At 55.9% G+C, this 19,089-nt stretch overlaps 1 protein-coding gene across 11 annotated transcripts in view; it reads right to left on the reverse strand.

Moving 5' to 3' along the window:
• Sema4d (semaphorin 4D) overlaps nt 1-19,089 on the reverse strand; it is a 117,283-nt gene that overhangs the window by 24,418 nt on the left and 73,776 nt on the right. For all 11 annotated transcript variants that reach the window (XM_047526284.1, XM_047526286.1, XM_047526287.1 and 8 more), the window contains 8 exons: nt 15,749-16,081; nt 13,575-13,720; nt 11,374-11,436; nt 9,793-9,891; nt 4,462-4,555; nt 3,586-3,699; nt 2,477-2,622; nt 66-241 (listed from right to left, as the gene is read on the reverse strand). In XM_047526284.1, coding sequence (XP_047382240.1) covers nt 66-241; nt 2,477-2,622; nt 3,586-3,699; nt 4,462-4,555; nt 9,793-9,891; nt 11,374-11,436; nt 13,575-13,720; nt 15,749-15,848 — 938 coding nt within the window. In that variant the 5' untranslated portion in view covers nt 15,849-16,081. The remainder of the gene's footprint in view (nt 1-65; nt 242-2,476; nt 2,623-3,585; nt 3,700-4,461; nt 4,556-9,792; nt 9,892-11,373; nt 11,437-13,574; nt 13,721-15,748; nt 16,082-19,089) is intronic.

Raw genomic sequence — 19,089 nt, forward strand, 5'->3', positions numbered from 1 at the left:
AGGCCGTGAGTGCCTCGCAGGCGGGCGGCAAGGAGGGCGCACACCCCGCCTGCCCAGGCACTTACAGCTGCGGGGTGAAGAGGGCGTAGAACACGGGCTCCTTCAGGCCCGCGGCCCGCAGCACGAACACGTCCTGCAGCACGTTGAACACCAGGCCGCTGTCCGGCCGGGAGCAGATCAGCCTGGCCTTCAGGAAGGAGGTCCACTTCTTCTGCAAGGTCCTCAGGCCGCCCTGGTCCCCCTGAAACCCCAACAACAAGACGTGGAGGGAGCGCAGAGACCACCCCAAGGAGGCCGTCCCCGGGCAGGAGGGTAGTGCTGGCAGCGCTGCTGAGCCCCAGGAAAGCAGGCCTGGGCAGGGAGGTGACCTCGGTGCCACTTCTGCACCAGTCGGAAACAAAACACGGCCCCTGCCCCTGAAAATGCACTCGATGACGGCAGAGCGACATCGGGGAGTGGCTGAGCGCAGGGCTCCCGCCTGTGCTGGCCATGGCTCCCATTCGTCTGCCGCTTGTGACCCCTCGATGACCCCCTCCTCCCACTCTGCAGTGCCGGCCCTGAAGCCTGTCCTGGGGGACCGTGTGGCTGTCCCTCTGAGAGACTCGATCCTTTGCTCCCTCTCTCCTGCCAAGTCACAGCCAGAGTGCTTTGCACCTACGAGAGGCTCCTCTTTGGGCTGATGGTGGAGAGACAGGGATGGCATGTACGTGACCATGTGTGGCCTGGGGAGAAACCGCGGCCCAACTCGCGGCCTCACTTTCCGTGGGGTGAGTCGCCCGTAGTCAGCTGCGGTCCACAATGTTAGGCTCTGTTTTGACTCGTTTGGCAGAAAGAAATCGTGTTCACGTACTTTAATGACAGTGTGGTTATGATTCTTCTACTTTATCAAGGTCATTTTTGCTAATCTCTTACTGTACTTAATTTATTTATAAATAACTGAAAATTCGTATGGATCTGGTACTATCTGAGGCTTCCAGCATCTCTGGGGGTTCTTAGGATGCATCCCCGCATGGTAAGCGGAGATGACAGTATGAACCCAGGCCATCCGAGTGCAGAAGAACGTGACGAGGAAAAGTCCTGACTTATTTGGCCCTAATGAAAATGCTCCCCAGTGCACAGTGGTCTGGACTGTGATCGCAGAAGATGAATTTTCTTTTTCGTGAACTACTTCATTTTCTCTCTTGATGTTTTACCAAAGGATGATTCCAGTGTATGCAGGGCCATTTTTCTCTCCGGTTTTCAGGTTCTGAGGAGCAGCCAAAGGGTCTGTGCCCAGGGCAGGAAGGCCAGGAGTGGGGGCTCAGTCCAGCAGGGAGGACAATTGTGGGAAAAGCACAGGAGTCTGAGGGCTCGACAGAACTCCACCTAAGAGGCTGGCAACTTGCCGTTGCGGGAGGGGAGGCAAGACGCTGTTCCGTGCACCACTGGATCCTGTTTACAAACCCTTCTGTAAACTCCCCAGTGTCAGGTCACGAGGTCAAGGTCAAGGTCAGTCTAGCTCAGTTTCCTGCAGGCCACAGAGCCCCTCCCAGCACTGCTGCAGGCAGCGTGTGCACACTGAGGCAGCCCTGCCGGGTGCCTGCATCAGCCTGCCCTGGTGCAGGGCTTTGCCAAACCTGCCCCCAGGTCCGCAAGGTGAGGGACGAGGCAGCCGAGATGGGTGACCACTGGGGAACAGGGTCGGGCAGCCCTAGCTGGAGAAAGCCCCAAGATGCTTGGTACACATGGCACCTCCTCTACCTTGCAGGTGGGAGGCAAGGAGGGGCATCCAGAGCACGCGTGCTGGTGTCCCCACTGCAGTCCCTCCACAAGAAGGCCACGTGGCAACTGTGTGTCCGGTGATTCCATGGGGGACAAAAGTCCACCAGCTCTGCACCAAGCAGCCAGCCATGACCGCTGCTGTTGTCTCCCACGGTGCTGGGCGGCTCTTTCCCAGGCCTGCCACCCTGCATCTGGGAAGCGGCCACCTGAGCCACCTCAACATCTCCTAAACCGGCCCCAAGGCAGTCCTCTCGTGCTCGGCACCTGCTAAGCTCCTGGCCCCTGGACACACACTTGAAGCTTTGTATCTGGCACACAGTTAGTGCCAGTTCTCGCTTCTTAACTGAAAGCCCACGGTCACCCTTCCCCTCGTAGGTTGTGACAGAGAAACAGTGAAACTCCAATTCCAAGAGAGTCTGTGAATACGTTCAACAAAAGCTGGCTTTTCACAGCCTGGGGTGGTCTGGGAAGGTGCGTTAAAACCCCAAAATCCCCGAAAACTGCAGGCCAATCAGTCACACGTGGGGTCCCCAGGGAAACCACCAGAATTCCTAAGCTAGGAAGGCCTGGCACCCGAGAGGCCCGACCATTGGTGGTAACAAAGGGACACAGTGGCAGGGAAGGTGGTGAATCTGACCACAGCCGGAGGGATCATGTCCAGGCGTGCTACCCCCAGGCGGGAGCCGAGGGGCCGCGGGGGCGGCGCGGTGCTCACCCTGCACACCCTCGCGACGCGTGGGATCATCAGCTTGAAGACAAACTCGTACTCCACAGACGCCTCCGTGAAGAAGAAGTAGACCCTGTCGTCCTCGCCCTCGCTGGGGCTCCTCCGGATCACGTCGGCAAACACGAAGCTGGGCTCTGCAGGGACACCATGCACTGGGTCACCTTGCGCTCCCAGCCAGCGACGCCCAGAGGCGAGGCCTCCCTCACCCACGGCGGGAACAGGCGCGTGCCTGCGACTCCAGCCAGGGGTCCAGCACTGCCCTGCCCTCCCCAGCCTGGGACAGGGGCCGGAGGTGGCTCCACAGAGCAGCTGCCCGGGTCCGCCCTGAAAACCCAGGTTCACCCTGTCCTGAAGCAGCCCGGGGCTGCACAGAGCCAGACCACCTGCTGGTTTAAACAAGTGCCTCGAGAAGGCAGCCTCTGCCGCCAGGAGCAGTCAGCAGACAGCCTTGGTGTCCGCCCTCAGACCAAGAGACCTCAGAAGAGCCCTGGGGTCCACAGCCTCACCCTCAAGAAAGGCCCATGAACAGTCCCCCACCACCAGCACCCCAAGGCCGGACATGAGACAGGCACGGTCCGGCAGATGCAGGGCGGCCTGACCCTTCTGACTGGGCTCTGGAGACAGGCGTGAAGGCTCTGCCTTTAATGTCATGCTGGAAATTATACCACGTCCCAACCTGAAGATCTGAGCGCTCCATTTACTGTCAGAATCTCACTTTTGGGGGCGGGGGCAGTACTGGGAGTTGAACCCAGGAACCCTTCACTGAGCCACCATCCCAGACCATCTTAAGGAGACAGGGTCTCACTAAGTTGCAAGAATGGCCCGAACTTGTGGTCTTCCTGCCTCAGCCTCCCAAGGTGCTGGGATTACAGCCGTGCGCCACCGCACTGAGCTCAGAGTCTCACTTTTATGAAAGTCTCCAAAATCTGTTTCCCCGATACACCAAGAGAGATGCCCTGGACTCCAGCACGGGTTCCGAGAAGCCCTGGAGATAGCTCCACTGCCCAGGCTGACTCCAGCTGGGGACGCCCTGGCTGAGGGACACAAGGAAGAAAGGGAAGGGCACACGCCTCCCGCCAGGCAGCTGAGCCTCTTACCGTTGAGCCAAGGGATGGCGTACTCGGTTCTCAGAGGACTGTGGGAAGAGTTTCGGGAGATGATGGGCTCACTTCCCAAAAAATTATACGACGTCCCAGAATAAAGCTCTCCATCTGCAGCAGCCGGGAGAAAAGAGGAGAAGGGAGTCAGACCCCCTGCTAGGCATCCAGGCCCAGGCCAATCCCCAAAGCCATTTCTCGGTACCCTAAGCAAGCTCCCCTGAGAACAGGAGAGAGGCTCCCCAACTTCCGGGAAGCCTGCCTGCACTTCCTATGCCTGGCGCTTTTCCCTCGCCCTGGACAACTGCAGGCACCACCTTCAGCTGCATTTTACGAGTTAAGAGGTGGTAACTAGACAGGCGAGAATTCCCTGTATCCAACCAGTAGCAAAACGCAGGCACTCCCGGATTTACGGCGGGGCCACCTCCTGATAAGCCACCCTGAACCGAAAACATCCTGTGTTTTTAATCCACCTGCCCTGCCAAACCTCACAGCCTCACCTGGCCTATCTCACATGCGCTCAGAACGCCGCGTCAGCCTGCAGCTGGCGACGTCACCTAACAGACCCCCTTGACAGTGAGGTGCTGCACCCCTGGGTGCCCGCCCGGCTCCCAGCCCTGGCTTTGGATGCAGGAGACCCCCAGGCAGCGTGTGCTCATGGTGACCCCACTCCAGCAGGAGCATCCACGCCACCTGCCCAGTGACGCACATAGCACGGCGGTGGCTGGTCAGGAGCCTCAGCACCGAGCTCTCACGCAGGCGTCTGTTCAGTGGGGACGACAGGACAGGGAAGGAAGAGGAGCCGAGTGTCCTGCTGGGGGCATAACACGCCGCCACAACCTGTGGGGGTGAAGGAGCCCGAGTGGCAGGACTTACCGACCATGACGGACGTGTAGCTGTGTGCTGGGTCAAAGGGACACCTTCCTTTGCCATCTTCGTTTTTCCCCAGAAACTTAAAGGATGCTAAGTCCTGAAATTGAATAAAAAGAAGACGCATCTAAAACATGGGACTTTCCACCGGGATGACATGGTCTGCTAGCATTCCATTTGGCAGACCGAGAGGGCACAGCCAACGGGTGCTGAGCCCGAGGGTCCCGCTCAGGTCTGCACACCAGTGTCTCGGGGCCCTGGCCTCAGCTGCCTCACCTGTGAGGCAGGGTGAGCCAAATACAAGACGCACTCCCAAGTGGCCAGAACGCCACGGGCAGAGTGTTAGTATCAACAAAGCCAGGAAGCTGGGCATGGTGGCGCACGCCTGTAATCCCAGGGGTTTGGGAGGCTGAGGCAGTAGGATCACAAGTTCAAAGCCAGCCTCAGTAATTTAGTGAGGCCCTAAGCAACTTGGCAAGACCCTGCCTCAAAATAGAACATAGAAAGGCCTGGGGACATGGCTCAGTGGTTATGCACTGGTACAAAAAACGGTAAAATAAAATTTAAAAAAGGAAGAACTATAGTCTCCAAAAAACAGGTTATATGGAACCTCTCCCACCTTCCCACCACAACATGAAGCAGACGGGTCCATCTCTGAATATTAAGAGCAAAACCAGGCTGCTGCACAAGAAACTTAGGCAAGAATTACCACCTCAGGACAATCTCACCTCACCTGACAAAGCCAAACCTGTAGAAGGCAATGACAGATCAACTACACAAGAACTGGAGAGCTGCCAGGCATGGTGGCACACACCTGTAATCCCCACAACTCAGGAGGCTGAGGCAGTAGGATCGCAAGTTCTGAGGCCAGCTTCAACAACCAAGTGAGGCTCTGAGCAATTTAGTGAGACCTTGTCTCAAAATAAATAAAAAGGGCTGGGGATGTGGCTCAGGGATAAAGTGCCCCTGGGTTCAGCCCCCAAAACCAACCAAAACCAAAACCCAGAAAGCTCTCAAACAGGGAAAAACAGAACAATACGAAATGACAAAGTGCGGGAAATGCCCACAAAATGACAGACGAGGCGTTGCCGCCTCTTCACATACGACGGCATGTAGAAACAGGAATGGGAGGTCACTCGGGCGAGAAGCAGGCGGAGCGGCGGCTGCCTCAAGAACCACTGTGGGTGAGCCTGCCGGAAACCCAGGAGCACGCAGAAAATCACAGAAAATCAAAGTGGATGTCACCGTGAGCCAGGAGCCCGCGGAGGCTCAGGGGGGCCTACACCGCCCAGAGGGGCTGGGAGCAGCCTGTCCCTGCAGAGGAGGCTGGCTGGACACCGCTGTCACCAGTGGGGACAGACGGTCTCACGGCACGTGCGAGCTGCAGGCCTGCTAACACCATTCAGACGCTCACTCTCAGGACAGGACACAGGAGCTGGGGCCACGGCAGCTCACTGGAGGTGACAGAGTATCACCTCTCCAAAAGATGCCCAGGGGCTGCCGGGGAACTCTGAACAGGGACCGGAGGTGGACAATGCCGGGCAATTACTGTACCTTTTCTTAGCTGCTGTGATAAAATCAGATTTGGGCAGGACAACATCATTATCTTTAAGAGAAGCTTGTAAAGGCACCTGGAAGACCTGGGTCATGGGTTAGCAAGTACATGCACCTGCGCACACAGCCACGTGTGTGCACACGCACATTCCACCTGCCCCGCCTGGGTGGTCAGTGTACATGAGTGATCTATTCTTCTACTGGTGGAAAAATTTTATTGGAAGTATCAGGAAAAGCTACAGGGTTAGCTTTAAACACACCAGTCCCTTAATTCAGCCACAGACATCGCTACAGAATGCACGTTTCAAAGACAGTACGGCAAGCTTCTGAGGAGCTAGAGGTTAGCCAGGAAACTCACTGATGTGCAAAATGTTGCTAGAACATTAAAGCAAAAAAAAAAAAAAAAAAGTTATCTTTTAAGACTGGGGAAGAAGCCCCTGGCCCCCACTCCATATCCCTCATTGTCAGCATCTGTGGGGACAGCCAGCGAGACAGACCTATTCTGTGAATCTCGCTCAGACGTCTCTGTAGGAGTGCCAGGTTGCCTGCGTGAGTTTCTCACGAGTCCAAGCTTTGTTTTGTTACTTCTGAGTCAATGTTGGAGGTTTTTGGTTTGTTTTTTGTTTTTTGCAGTACTGGGGATCAAACTCAGCGTCTCTTGCAGACTAGGTAAGTACTCCACCACTGAGTCATGTCCCTCAGTCAGGAAATTTTTTTAAAAAGTTCCAATAGCAAATGAAGCTTTTCATTACAGTGGCCTCCCCTCGCCCAGGATCTCGCCTTCTGCAGTCTTGGTGCAGTCAACAGTGGCATTCTGAGGAGTGAGGTGAGAGCCACACCGTTTCACTGTGTCCAGCCCAGGGTGTGAATCACCCCTTTGGTGTATCCACCCTGTATAGACAACCACCCATTAGCCACTTGTTAGTCCACTTGGTCATCAGATGAAAACTATATGGTTTCATCACTGGAGGTCACAGGACTACATCTGGCAGATAAGGGGAAACTACTGATTAGCATATTTTTATATTTGTCAAGTACTCATTCATCTAGGACTATCACTAGAAAATATGCTTAGTGTCCAGTTCTTCCATGTACTTACTTAAAATGCTCCTTCTTATAAAGAGACAAACCCACATGGATACAGCCAGCTGATCCTTGACAAAGGTGCCAAAAACATACATTGGAAAAAACACAGCCTTTTAAACAAACGGCATTGGGAAAACTGGATCGCCTTCTGTAGGAGAAACTAGATCCCTATCTCTCACCCTGCATGAAAGTCAATTCGGAATGGATCAAAGACCTAGGAGTAAGTCCAGAAACGCTACGCTCCAGCACACAGGCACAGGCGCCGACTTCAGCAGCACTCCTAACACTCGGTAAATAATACCAGGAGCCCACAAATGAAATGGCATCAGATTAGAAAGCTTCTACCTAGCAAAGGAAATGATAATGTGGAGAGAAGCTACAGAATGGGAGAAAACCTTTCCCAGTTACTTGTCCAATGGAGAATTAACATTCAGACTATGGAAAGAACTCAAAACAATTAACACCCCAAAACATAACTCATCTAATAAGTGGGCAAATGAACTAAAGAGACACTTCTCAAAAGAAGTGCAAATGGCCTATGAATCTATGAAATAAAAGATCAATATCTTTAGCCACCGGGGAAATGCAAATCAAAACTGCACTGAGATTTCATCTCCAAGGAGAATGGCAGCCACCAAGAATGCAAATAACCATCAATGCAGGTGAGGATGCAGGGAACAAGGATTCCTTCGCTGGAAATCAGCACAGCCACCGTGGAAATCAGTGCGGAAGTTCCTCCGAGTACTAGGAACTGAACGCCACGTGACCCGGCTATCCCGCTCCTTGGTGTTTGTCCTTGAGAATTAGAGCCAACTTGCTACAGTGGTGCCCAGTTCACAACAGCCAAACTATGGAACCAGCCTAGGTGCCTGTCAACAGGTGAAGGGGCAAAGATAAAGTGGGTTTTACTCAGCCATAAAGAAGAATGAAATCATGTCATCTGCAGGAAAATGGATAGAAATGGAGAACATCATGGCAAGTGAAATAAACCAACTCAAAGTCAAGGACTGCAGGTTTCTCTCCTATGTGGAAACTAGGGAGCAAAAACAGGAGGAAAAAAGGGATCTCATGACAATAATAGGGCAACCAGCAGGGTAGATGAAGGGACCCAGCAGGTGGGGGAAGAGGAGGGCAAGGGGAGGTTCTGGGGAGGGAAATCGGTCCAACATGTCACAAGCACATCTGCACATGGCCCACTATCCTGTATAATCACTATGTATCAATAAAAAAATTCTCCCTTTCTTTGTGATTATTATCCAATTGCTCATGGGATCACCTGAATAAAAGAACTGCTTCTAAAATAATGAGATGTGACAGCTTAATCTCCCCCTGCCTGGTGACAAGGAGTGAGGAAGGCCCCCGAGGACTTACACCCATGGGAGGACCAGGTGCCAGTCTGGGCGGAGGCAAGGACGTGGCGCAGGGAGGCCTGGAGGGCAGTCCTGCCTCTTAACCCACCCAGAGTGGCGGATCCCAGGAGGGCTGCTCAGTGGGCAGGGGACACCAGATGGTGACATCCCAAGACCCACGGATACACCAACCCAGAAGATGCACAATCCAGGAGCGGTAGGTTGACTTTCACATGACCCGGACCCCACCACAGTCAGGTCTTCCCACAAAACCCACAATGTGAAGAGGAGAGGCAGGTGCTGGGCCCAAGGCACAGGGCTGAGCGCACCTGCCTGCAACACACCTCTAGATGTCTCTCCACTGTCTGCTCTGCACCTGCACCTATGTCTGCTACGTGCTCTGCTCCTGCACAGACGTCTGCTCTGCAGACACCCACGTCTGCTGCCTGCTTTGCACCTACACCGACGTCTGCTGCACACTCTGCACCTGCACCGATGTCTGCTCTACACCTACACCGACGTCTGCTGCCTGCTCTGCACCTGCATCGATGTCTGCTCTGCACAGACACCGACGTCTGCTGCCTGCTGCCTGCTTTGCACCTACACCGACATCTGTTGCCTGCTCTGCACCTGCACCTATGTCTGCTGCACGCTCTGGTCCTGCACCGATGTCTGCTCTGCACAGACACCGACGTCTGCTGCCTGCTCTGCACCTGCACCGATGTCTGCTCTGCACAGACACTGATGTCTGCTGCCTGCTCTGCACCTACACCAACATCTGCTGCACGCTCTGCTCCTGCACCGACGTCTGCTCTGCACAGACACTGATGTCTGCTGCCTGCTCTGCACCTACACCAACATCTGCTGCACGCTCTGCTCCTGCACCGATGTCTGCTCTGCACAGACACCGACGTCTGCTGCCTGCTCTGCACCTGCACTGATGTCTGCTCTGCACAGACACTGATGTCTGCTGTCTGCTCTGCACCTACACCGACATCTACTACATGCTCTGCTCCTGCACTGACGTCTGCTGCCTGCTCTGCTCTGCTCTGCATAGGCACCGACAGCTCCTGGCCCTCCCTGGAGCCCTGCCTCAAGCCACACCCTTGGCCATAGACACCAAGCTCAGAGGAGCCATGAAGGCCACGTGCTCTTGACCGCAGCCTGGTCGGGCTTCTGCAGTGCCAGGAGCTGCTTCCAAGTCCTCATACAGCTGACCTGAGAAAATCCTATTGTTTCTGGGGGGCAGAGACTGTCTCTTATGCCCACCCAGGGCTCTCTGCTCTGCTGTACACTGACCAGGCTGGCCCAAGGTCATCTGATTCAAGGGATGAGTGTGTGGCCTTACCAGGTGGTCACAGGTGGGCTGGAACGCGTTGGTCCCACACACGTACAGGGTGGTGGCGCTGAGCGGCTGCAGCACCCGGATGTAGTTGAGACATTCTGTCTGCGGAGAGAAAAAGCACAGCTCACAGCCTCCGGCCACAGCTCCCGCTCTGCAGCCATGAGCTCCGCCCACTCCCTGCCCGGCCTTGCCTCCGGGTCCTCCGGGCACTCCCCTTCACACCCTGGGCTGCCACAGAGCGGGGGTTCACTGACACCCCAACCCGACCCCTGGCACACCTACACCTCAAGCTGGCCTGTAATTTCATCTCTGCAGTGTCCAAGGGCTGTTCAGGTGCCAGACGGAATTTAGTTCAGTCCTTAATTGACACTCTGCAAAGATCTGGCAACCAAACAAAGCAAGGCGAGCTGACCTCAAATGGTCCTGGGGACACCCACTAGAGAGCAATGCATTTTCCTCTCGCTAAACACATGAGGACACTCCACTGACGCCCTCTGCCTTCCTGGAGAACCCACCCTCTGCTCCCTGCACGCAGGAAACTCGGAAGACCGTTTCTTGGGATCCAGGCCCAACCATCCATGAGGGGAGAGGCTGGACCAAGGGGGGGGGGGAAGCCAGCTTGGCGTCAGAAAGGCCCCCTCAGGAAAACAAAGGGACATTTAAGAACCCACGAACTATTTTAGGGCGATAAGTACTTGGATTCTATGTGCCGCAGCCTGAAATTATCTCAGTTCAAGGAAGTGTCTTTAGGCCACGACTGTTTTTAAACTGGGGGGATGTCATTCACAATCTCCCCACCCGAGCCGGCAGGGCTCCGTCCACTGTCAGCCCTCGGTCTCATTCAGCTCTAGAAGGTCTCCTGTGACACCTGTGATCTGTCACAGTGCCCGCTCTCCCTCGTTCCCTGTGAACGCTGTCTGTGGAGACAAATGACTGAGTAGGCGTCTAGCACTTTGCTAAGGAAAAAATGTTGAGCAAAGAAACAAAAACAAAAAAATCTCCTTTGAAAAAGAAAAATTTTGTCTTGAACCTAACCAACAACTGCTGAAATTTGCCCCAATTCCACTGTCACGACCAATGATCAGGATGACTGGGCTCTGGTCATCTGAGTCTGGACAGCTGCATGGCCCCAGGTGGGGACACAGAGGCCCAGAGATGGCGAGGGTGGCCCAGGGCTCCTGGAGGGAACGGACACTCACCCAGCATCCCCTGCATGGCCCCTTGCTGAGGTGCCCAAGCCACGGACACCTGCCAGAAACCCCAGATCCTGTCATCTCTCCAAACCCGAGCCTGTGGGCCACGGGGTGGCCGTGAGTCCCACACCTTGTGCCATTTGCTGGCCACTGGGGACATTTTCTCTGGTCAAAATTTCAGGCCATATGAATAAATTCGATTCACATAAACTAAAAATGTATTTCTTGAATGACTCCCACGTCTGGTGCTCACTCTGAGAGCTGATCCCAAGGCCCAGGAACAAAGGAGACGACGTAACCCCGGCGACCACTCAACCTGCCGCCACGGCAGCCTGCAGGAGGCCACACCGGGAGGCACGTGGGGCCGTCCTGCAGCTCATGAAGGACGTACCTGCTTGGACTTCCCCTTCTCTGCACATTTTGCTTTCTTGTCTTCTGAGACCTTCCAGTACACCTGTGAGGGAGGAGGAGAGCCCATTTCACTGAATGTTCTCCTGTGAGGTCCCCAGACAGATGCCAAAATAACAACAGGCCAGCCGTGGTGGTGCATGCCTGTAATCCCAGCTATTCAGGAGCCTGAGATGGGAGGATCACAAGTTCAAGGCCAGCCTCAGCAACGTAGCAACATCCTGTCTCAAACTAAAAAAATTAAAGGGGCTGGGGATGCAGTTTGCATAGTATGGGTAAGGTCCTGGGTTCAACACCCAGTACCACAAAAATGATAATCATAACAACAACAGCAGGACATTTCTCATGACCCAGGGTCTCACAGATGTTGGGGGTCAGCATCCTGGGCAGAGGGGAAGCCCAGGAGAGGTGAGCTATCACCCTGAGCTAACTCAACAGGTTTGCACTACGTGCCCATGTGGCAAACACATGCTCACAGGTTGGAATTTTCAAAGCAATTGAGTCTTAACGAGGACACAGGAAAGCAGAACCCAGTCCCAAGTGAAAGGGAACCTCCTTCAGAAACGCCCCTGCGGACACAGTTCATGGTTGGCTGGCATGAACCCACAAAGGCGGGGGACTGTGAGCTCAGTGCACCCCATTCACACTGCCAAGGAGCTTCCCTGCAGCCTGGCTGGGGTCCCTCTATCTTCTCGTTAAGAGGCACCTAAGTCTCTCCGCCGCCCTAGGAGCACAGAGGCCGTTCACAGACAGTGGTTGGTGCTCAGTGTCCAGCTGTAGCCCAGCTCGCACTAGAATCCATGCTCCCCCAAGACAGTTCTGAGAGGACCAGGAGGAGACGGGCCCAGAGCAAGGGATCTGCTGGACCACGGGGAAGGGGCTCAGCAGGAGGTGAGACCTCGGCACTCTTCCACTCAAGTGACTTCTGATTACAGCCTGTGCCTTCAAAAGATAATGCTCAGGAGCACATCTGTGTATCAAATGAAAATAAAAATGCTAGACACCAAAAATGAAGAGAAAACAAAACAGAGTTCTAGGGCAGACACGGGCAGACATGGACAGCACGTGCCTGGAACTGCCTAATTCCAGAGACAAGAAAACTCCCCCAGACAGCCAGGGCTCGGGAGCAGCCCAGGGGGCTGCCACTGGCCAAGAAGGGGACGATTTGAGCATTAAACAGGGACAGGGGCTGGGGGTGCAGCTCAGTGGTAGAGCGCTTGCCTGGCATGCACGAGGCCCTGGGATCTACCCTCAGCATTGCAAACAAATTTTTTAAAAAATTCACCATGACACTGACAATCAAATGACTTAAAAACTCATTCTTGCCCTCTGTGTAGAATTAAATCACTCAAAAAACTGGTAAACAGCAGCAACAATGCCCAGCGTCTGTCCTGCCCTGGCATTCCAGGACCCAAACAGGTGGCACTGGGCACCTGTGGCTGATGGATGAAAAAGGGAAGGAAGAATCAAAACGCTGCCTTTTGCAACACTTGATGAGACACTGGACCTTGGCTCAGAGGGTCACGGGCCTCTGAGGCCTGGGAGGGGGGGCCCCACCTGCAGGAGTCTCTCTCCCTGGCCTGCATGGACAAAGCTCTGGCCCCAACATTCTCTGGCAGAGAATGTGCACAAAGACAGGTCCATGCCAGACGGGAGGTGTGGCGCCCTGGCTGGGGCACCAGCCTGCTGCATGGAGCAGCTTTCCCAGGAAGGAAACTGAGGCTGGCCGCCAGAAACGGAGGCCACTGGACAGAACGGCCAGTCAGTGATGGGGCTGACTTCCATCCGTCTCAAACTAAATGTTCAAATGAATAAAAAAACGCCCTCCACAAGGCCAGTCTTAAAGTCTGAATGCTGAGCATGGCACCACAGGAAGTTTGAGGTATCTGATTGGATAAAAAGGAGCCTCTTCCCTTAACAGCCACACAGATGAAGACTGTGGTACTGGGATTTGCCTCAAGGCCACCAGAGCAGAGGGTGTGTCAGGCAGGAGTAAAAGCCTGGCTTTCCAGGAGCCACCAGGAGGAGGGCCCTTGCTCGTGGGTGTGGTAGAGACTTTTCCCTAATAAAAAGTTCACGAAGAAAAAAGGAAAAGAGGCAGGTCCCTGGGCGAGTTGCCGTGGACGTGCGCCAGGGCGCCAGGGGCCGGGAAGGGCGCCAGGTGTGCGGAGCCCCAGGACCTACCTCCCGCTGCTTCCTGGAGATGTCCGACGCCTCCAGTGCAAAGACGGCTTCCCGCGCGCCCACGTACAGGGTGTCCCCATCCTCGCTCATCAGCAGGGCCGAGTAGTTGTAGATGCCTGGCTCCCGAAACTGCACCAGACCCACCTCTGCGGGAGGCCAGGCGTCAGCGGGGGAGGGAGAGGAGAACCAGGGAACCATGAATGTGACAGGGAGCATGTGTTCCCGCAGTGGGCAGACCCGAGACCAGGTGCCAGGACCACGCCCCACGCCAGGGGCCTGCCCTGGAGCTGTGGCCCGGCTGCTCACCTGCCTTCCCTTCCCATCCCTCAATACCTGCCAAGTGCTGAACCCCCATTCAGTGGTCTTCCAGGAGACACCAGGCCAGACACCTCCACCTGCCCACCCACTTCTCTCCTAAGTGTCTTTAATTACCCACAAATAAAGTTTAAAAAATTACAACCTTTTTTTTGTGGTGGTGGGGATTGAACCCAGGGCCTTGTGCTTGTGAGGCAAGCACTTACCAACTGAGCTACATCCCCAGCCCCACAACTTTTTTTTTTGGGCGAGGGTTCGAGGGATTGAACTCAGGGGCACTCAACCACTGAGCCACCTCCCCAGCCCTATTTTGCATTTTATTTAGAGACAGGGTCTCACTGAGTTGCTTAGTGCCTCCCTGTTGCTGAGGCTGGTTTTGGACTCTCAATCCTCCTGCCTCAGCCTCCCGAGCAGCTGGGATTACGGACGCGCTCCACAGCACCCGGCTAAAAATTTATAACATTTTAAGATGTTCTTATTCAGGAAATGTTTTATTTCAAAATCTATTTTTAAAAATCAGTTTTGGAAAACACAGCCCTCAATCCAAGATATTTCCGGTAATCGCCACCACAACTCCCAAGACAGACAAGGAATGTATGTCTCTCTACTTGTCAGGTAACCGCGTCCAGGGCCACTGAGCAGCACGAGCTCCGTCCAGCTGTTCAGGACCCAGACGCACGTTCTGATACTGCTTTTTAAGGAGCTGTTGTTTCCTTCTGGCTGTCCTGGCATCAATCTGAGGGAACTTGGCTTTCCACCTATTTATTACTGAGTGTGCACTTTGAAGGTCGGGGGTGCTGGAAGGGTCTGCAGTTCCTGATGGCACCTGACCTCCAACGGTGCCTTTGAACATACCATTCCCTCCACCTGGAGGCCACTTAAGGCCTGTGCCGCACTCGTCCTGGGCATGTCCCTCTCTGAAGCTGGGACTGATTTTGACAGAGCAGACATCTCCCTGTAGCTCAATCATGTGTTCTCCTATGATCACTGCCCATTCAACCATGTGCCCTTGAGAGCAAAATGGCACTTGATAAGGTCCCCCAGGACCTGCCGTAGTGCCTAGCCTATGGTAGATGCCCAATAAACTATCACTAAGATGCAAAAATAAATAAGAGAGAGCCTGGTGCTGTGGCGTGCACACCTGTAATCTCAGCAACTTGGGAGGCTGAGGCAGGCGGATCCAAGTTTGAGGCTAACCTCTGCAATTTAGCAAGGCCCTAGTAACTTAGCAAGGCCCTAAGTAACTTAGCGAGACCCTGTCTCAAAATAAAACGAAGGGCTAGGGTTGTGGCTCCATGGTAAAGCATCCCTAGTACCTTCCCTCATCTCTCTGAAAAAAAGAGTCAGGTGTCAAAACACTTCCTGATCTTCTGATTTTTCCGCTGGAAAGAAGGGCTATGCACACATAGGACGCAGGCCTGCCTCATGCACAGACGGCCTGTAAGCAACACCTAGCTCAGCACCCAGTGCTTAAGCCCTCCACCCACCGAGCCAGAGAGGGTCCCGAGACACCTCTCTCAGGGAGGGAATACCTAAAACCAAAACCAGTAACAGCAACTGAAAGTCACTGGTGGGCCGTGGCTGCAGCCCGTCCTCTGCTGCCAGGGGCTCACACGCAGCCTGGGCCCAGCCTCCCATGTCTTCAGGTACGAGCAGGTGAGCTTCCCCTTGGGGGTCCCAGTTCAGACACCACCTCAGGGGCCTGAGCCAACCCTGTGGACGCTCCAGTCACATCGCCTGGGGCTGTCGGCCCACACAAAAGCTCCAGGGGCAGAGAACCCAATAAACCAAAGCACCCAGCCGCCCACCTGCGTCCCAGCGCGGGGTCACTCTGGCAACACACAAGCCTGAGTTCTCACCTCTGTGCTCCCAGGTGATCCGGGGCATGGGTGCGAAGGCCGCCGCCGTCCCAAACACCAGTGCCAGGGCCGCAAGCAGCCCCCCGGCGGGGGCGTGCATCCTGGGGGCCGTGGGCCTTCAGCAGCCAAGGGGCATGGGCAGCAGGAGGCTGCGGGAGGGGGCGTCCACTGGACACTGCTCAGAGCCCCAGGGCCACGGCCAGCAGCACGGCCCGGAGCCAGGGGGCAGAGGGGCGCCCAAGAGGCCACATCTCCCTGCTGGCGGCAGGCAGAGGGCCTCTCACCACCTCGGCATCAGGGCCCGGCGCTTCCTCGCAGACTCTGGAAGGAAGGCTGGAAGAGAGTGCAGAGAAGGGTCACTCTCAGGACGGGAGGCCACCGCGGCTCCACTCCTGCCACTTCCCTGCCCAGGAGCACGGAGGGTGACACAGAGGTGGGACAGCCTGGTGCAGAAACAGACAATGCTGGACCCGCCAGGCACCAGTGTCCCCACCCCTCGCAAGCCAGCCAGCCTGCAGCGCAGGTCGCGCCTGGCTCGGCGTGGAACCCCAGACTGAAGGCGGTCAGTTGCCCGGCTTCCTGCCCGTGTGGCTTATGCTCAGCTGGTGGTGATGGAAACGGTGGAAGGGAACCCATTTCAGCTACCCCAGGGTCTTTGCTCCCCGTTCCCGTAAGGCTCACCGAGGAAACGGCCAGAGAAAGACCAGGCTGCAGGGCAGGAACACACACCTGCGAGGAAACGCCCGTGTGCACACACACACACAAGCATCGGCACAGGTGTGCACACACTCCTGGGCCCAGTCACACACGGTGCATGAGTACACACGTGCACAGACACAGGAACACACTAACCCACAGAAACACGCAGGGCGTCTCGCCAGGCAGGAGGGCCGACCTCCCCAGGGACACGGCTGTCCCAGAGGGGGCCCGCTGGGAACGTTCCAGCCTCACTCTGAGAAGTCCGCGCTCCGTGGAAACGCTGGTACTCACTTCAGACCTGCCCCAGAAGCAAGCGCCCTGTCGGAACAGGCTGATGCCGTTCAGCAAAACTGCGGCCGGACTGGAAGCAGGTGAGCCCGAGTTCCAGACCCCATCCCTCCTGTCCCCAGCACACTCCAGGGACATGGCGGGCTTTCCACGCTCAGCGCCTTCCCTGGGTCCTAACTTGGCCGAGTGGAGCACAGGGAGCTACCAGGGAGCCACACCTCGGGGGGAGACGACAGGGGCCGCAGGGACCAGACAGGGGCCAGCGTCTACCTGGCCGGGACCTCCCCTCAGCCCTCTGCACTTCTTCGCCCAGCCCAGGACACAGGTCAGGCCGCTGCTGGCTTCTCTGTCCCCAACAGGCCTCCTGGTCTCCATGGAGATGTGATTCTGAGCGCCCTGAGGTGGGAAGGCTGCGATCCTCCTCTTCCTCCAGGACGGAGCGTCCCAGGCCACGGCTGGGCTGGTCCCTTCTCGTGGGTCTGACGTCACGGGTGAGCTGTGCAGGTTCGCAGACTTGCTAACTGGAATCAGTCACAGGACTGGCCCCTCGCCCGCATTCCTGGGACGGCCATCCTGGTCTTGAATGTCATTCTGGCTTGTTCCTGACCAACGTGTTTTGTCCCCAGGTCCACAGGCTGGAGTCACTGAAGTGCCCTGAGCTGGCACCTAAATGATTGGGTGCTCTCATGTCACATTTCATTCCAAACCACAGGATGGGGTTCTGGGTCCCCTGTCCCCTTCCTCCCAGGGGCCACATGAGGGTCACAGCACATGCACCTCCGAGCTCCAGGCTCGGACCCCCACATGCTGTTTTCCTGCACCTCCATCAGACCAAGCCAAAGCAAAGCCTTGGTTCCGCTGACAGCCATTCCTGCACTCCACATCCTGGCCCCAAAAAGGGCACTTCCTGTCCCTCCATTCTCAGTAACAGAATCCCGAGCTTCCTGGGGTTGGCGGTGTGCCTAGCCCACCACAGTCCCAAGCTTTTCTGCTTCTGGCTAGAGTGGTGTAAATGGAAGTTAAAAGACAGGAATTCCATGAAAGATCTTTAAAGGAGGCTGACTCAGTTAGCAGCTGCATTCTTGTCCTCAGCCCTTCCTCCTCTTGCGGCCTGGAATTCAAATTCGATACCTGGCGCTCTGGCAGCCATCCTATGATCATGAAAAAAAGGGTCTCGTTCTATAAATGGCCCAGTGGAAACCCACAAGAGCCAGGGACTCTGACTACACAGCACAGATGCCACGCCTGCCTTTTACTTTCAACGGTCCGTTCCAGACTTGTTAATGAACGGTTAGGCTCCGTCAGTGATTTGTTTTCAGATTACTGAATCGATTCCGAAAGGACACAACCTTCCCCAGTGCATTGGCCCAGCAGCCGAGGCCAGGTGCCGACTCCACTGCAAACCGGATCGTGTCGCTTCCCCAGGGACAGCGCCTTCCACCTCTCTCCTGCCTTTCAGGCTGAGGACGACCTTGCTCCTCCTGGTCTGACCTCTCAGGTGTGTGCCCCGCCCCCACCTGGACACCCAGAGTGAGCCCCCTCTGCAGGGCAGGTGACAGCTGCCCCTTCCGCCTGTCACCGACACTCAGAACATTCCTGAACGCATCCATCTCGGGGGTCTGTGTGAATGTGAATCCACATTCCTGGACCTGAGCACCGGCTCTCTGGGTGGCTGGTCAGGCCTTGGCCACTCCGAGCTCCCCAACAGGCAACCGTCCCGCCGACGCGCCACACGAGCAGAACTCACCCAGCTTACGGGTCGGGCTCCTTCCTAAGTGTCAGGCGCACCCGCAATTCCTGGACGTGATGGGTTCCTCTCCCAGGTTGGAGAGAGGCAGGGCCACCAGGCCACCAAGTTGTCGTGAGGACGAGCTGATGTTTAATTATTCATCAGAAGACATCGAACTCTGACATATAATCGCCACAGCGCCTGCGGCTCCAACCAACACGAGTGGAACTCGTGTGGGATCTACAGCCCTGAGCCCAGGGAAGCCGTGTCGGAGGAGCAGACCTCATGGAGGCCAGCAGCCCAGGGCCCACGGACACCCTGCGGACGGTCCTGCTACCTTTCTGATAAGTTCTTATCCCACGCGATGCCAGATACGCAGAGGTGGCAGAGATGAAGAGCCGTGCGCAGGGCTCCGAGGTTCCCACTACCTCCCGCCCCCACCCTCCTGGAACCACCGTCCCTGGCCTTGGGGGGCAGGAGACTCTCTTCCCAGTTTCTTGTGACGGGAACCCACAGCATGTGGCCCACGGCACATGGCCACACAGGCCTGTCCCTCTCAGTGACTGAGGGTTCATGCAGGTCCTGGCAGGACCGGAGGCCGAGGTCTTTGGGGATTTCTGGTTGC

Source organism: Sciurus carolinensis, chromosome 15, assembly GCF_902686445.1.
Source record: "Sciurus carolinensis chromosome 15, mSciCar1.2, whole genome shotgun sequence".
Taxonomy (NCBI): Eukaryota; Metazoa; Chordata; class Mammalia; order Rodentia; family Sciuridae; genus Sciurus; species Sciurus carolinensis.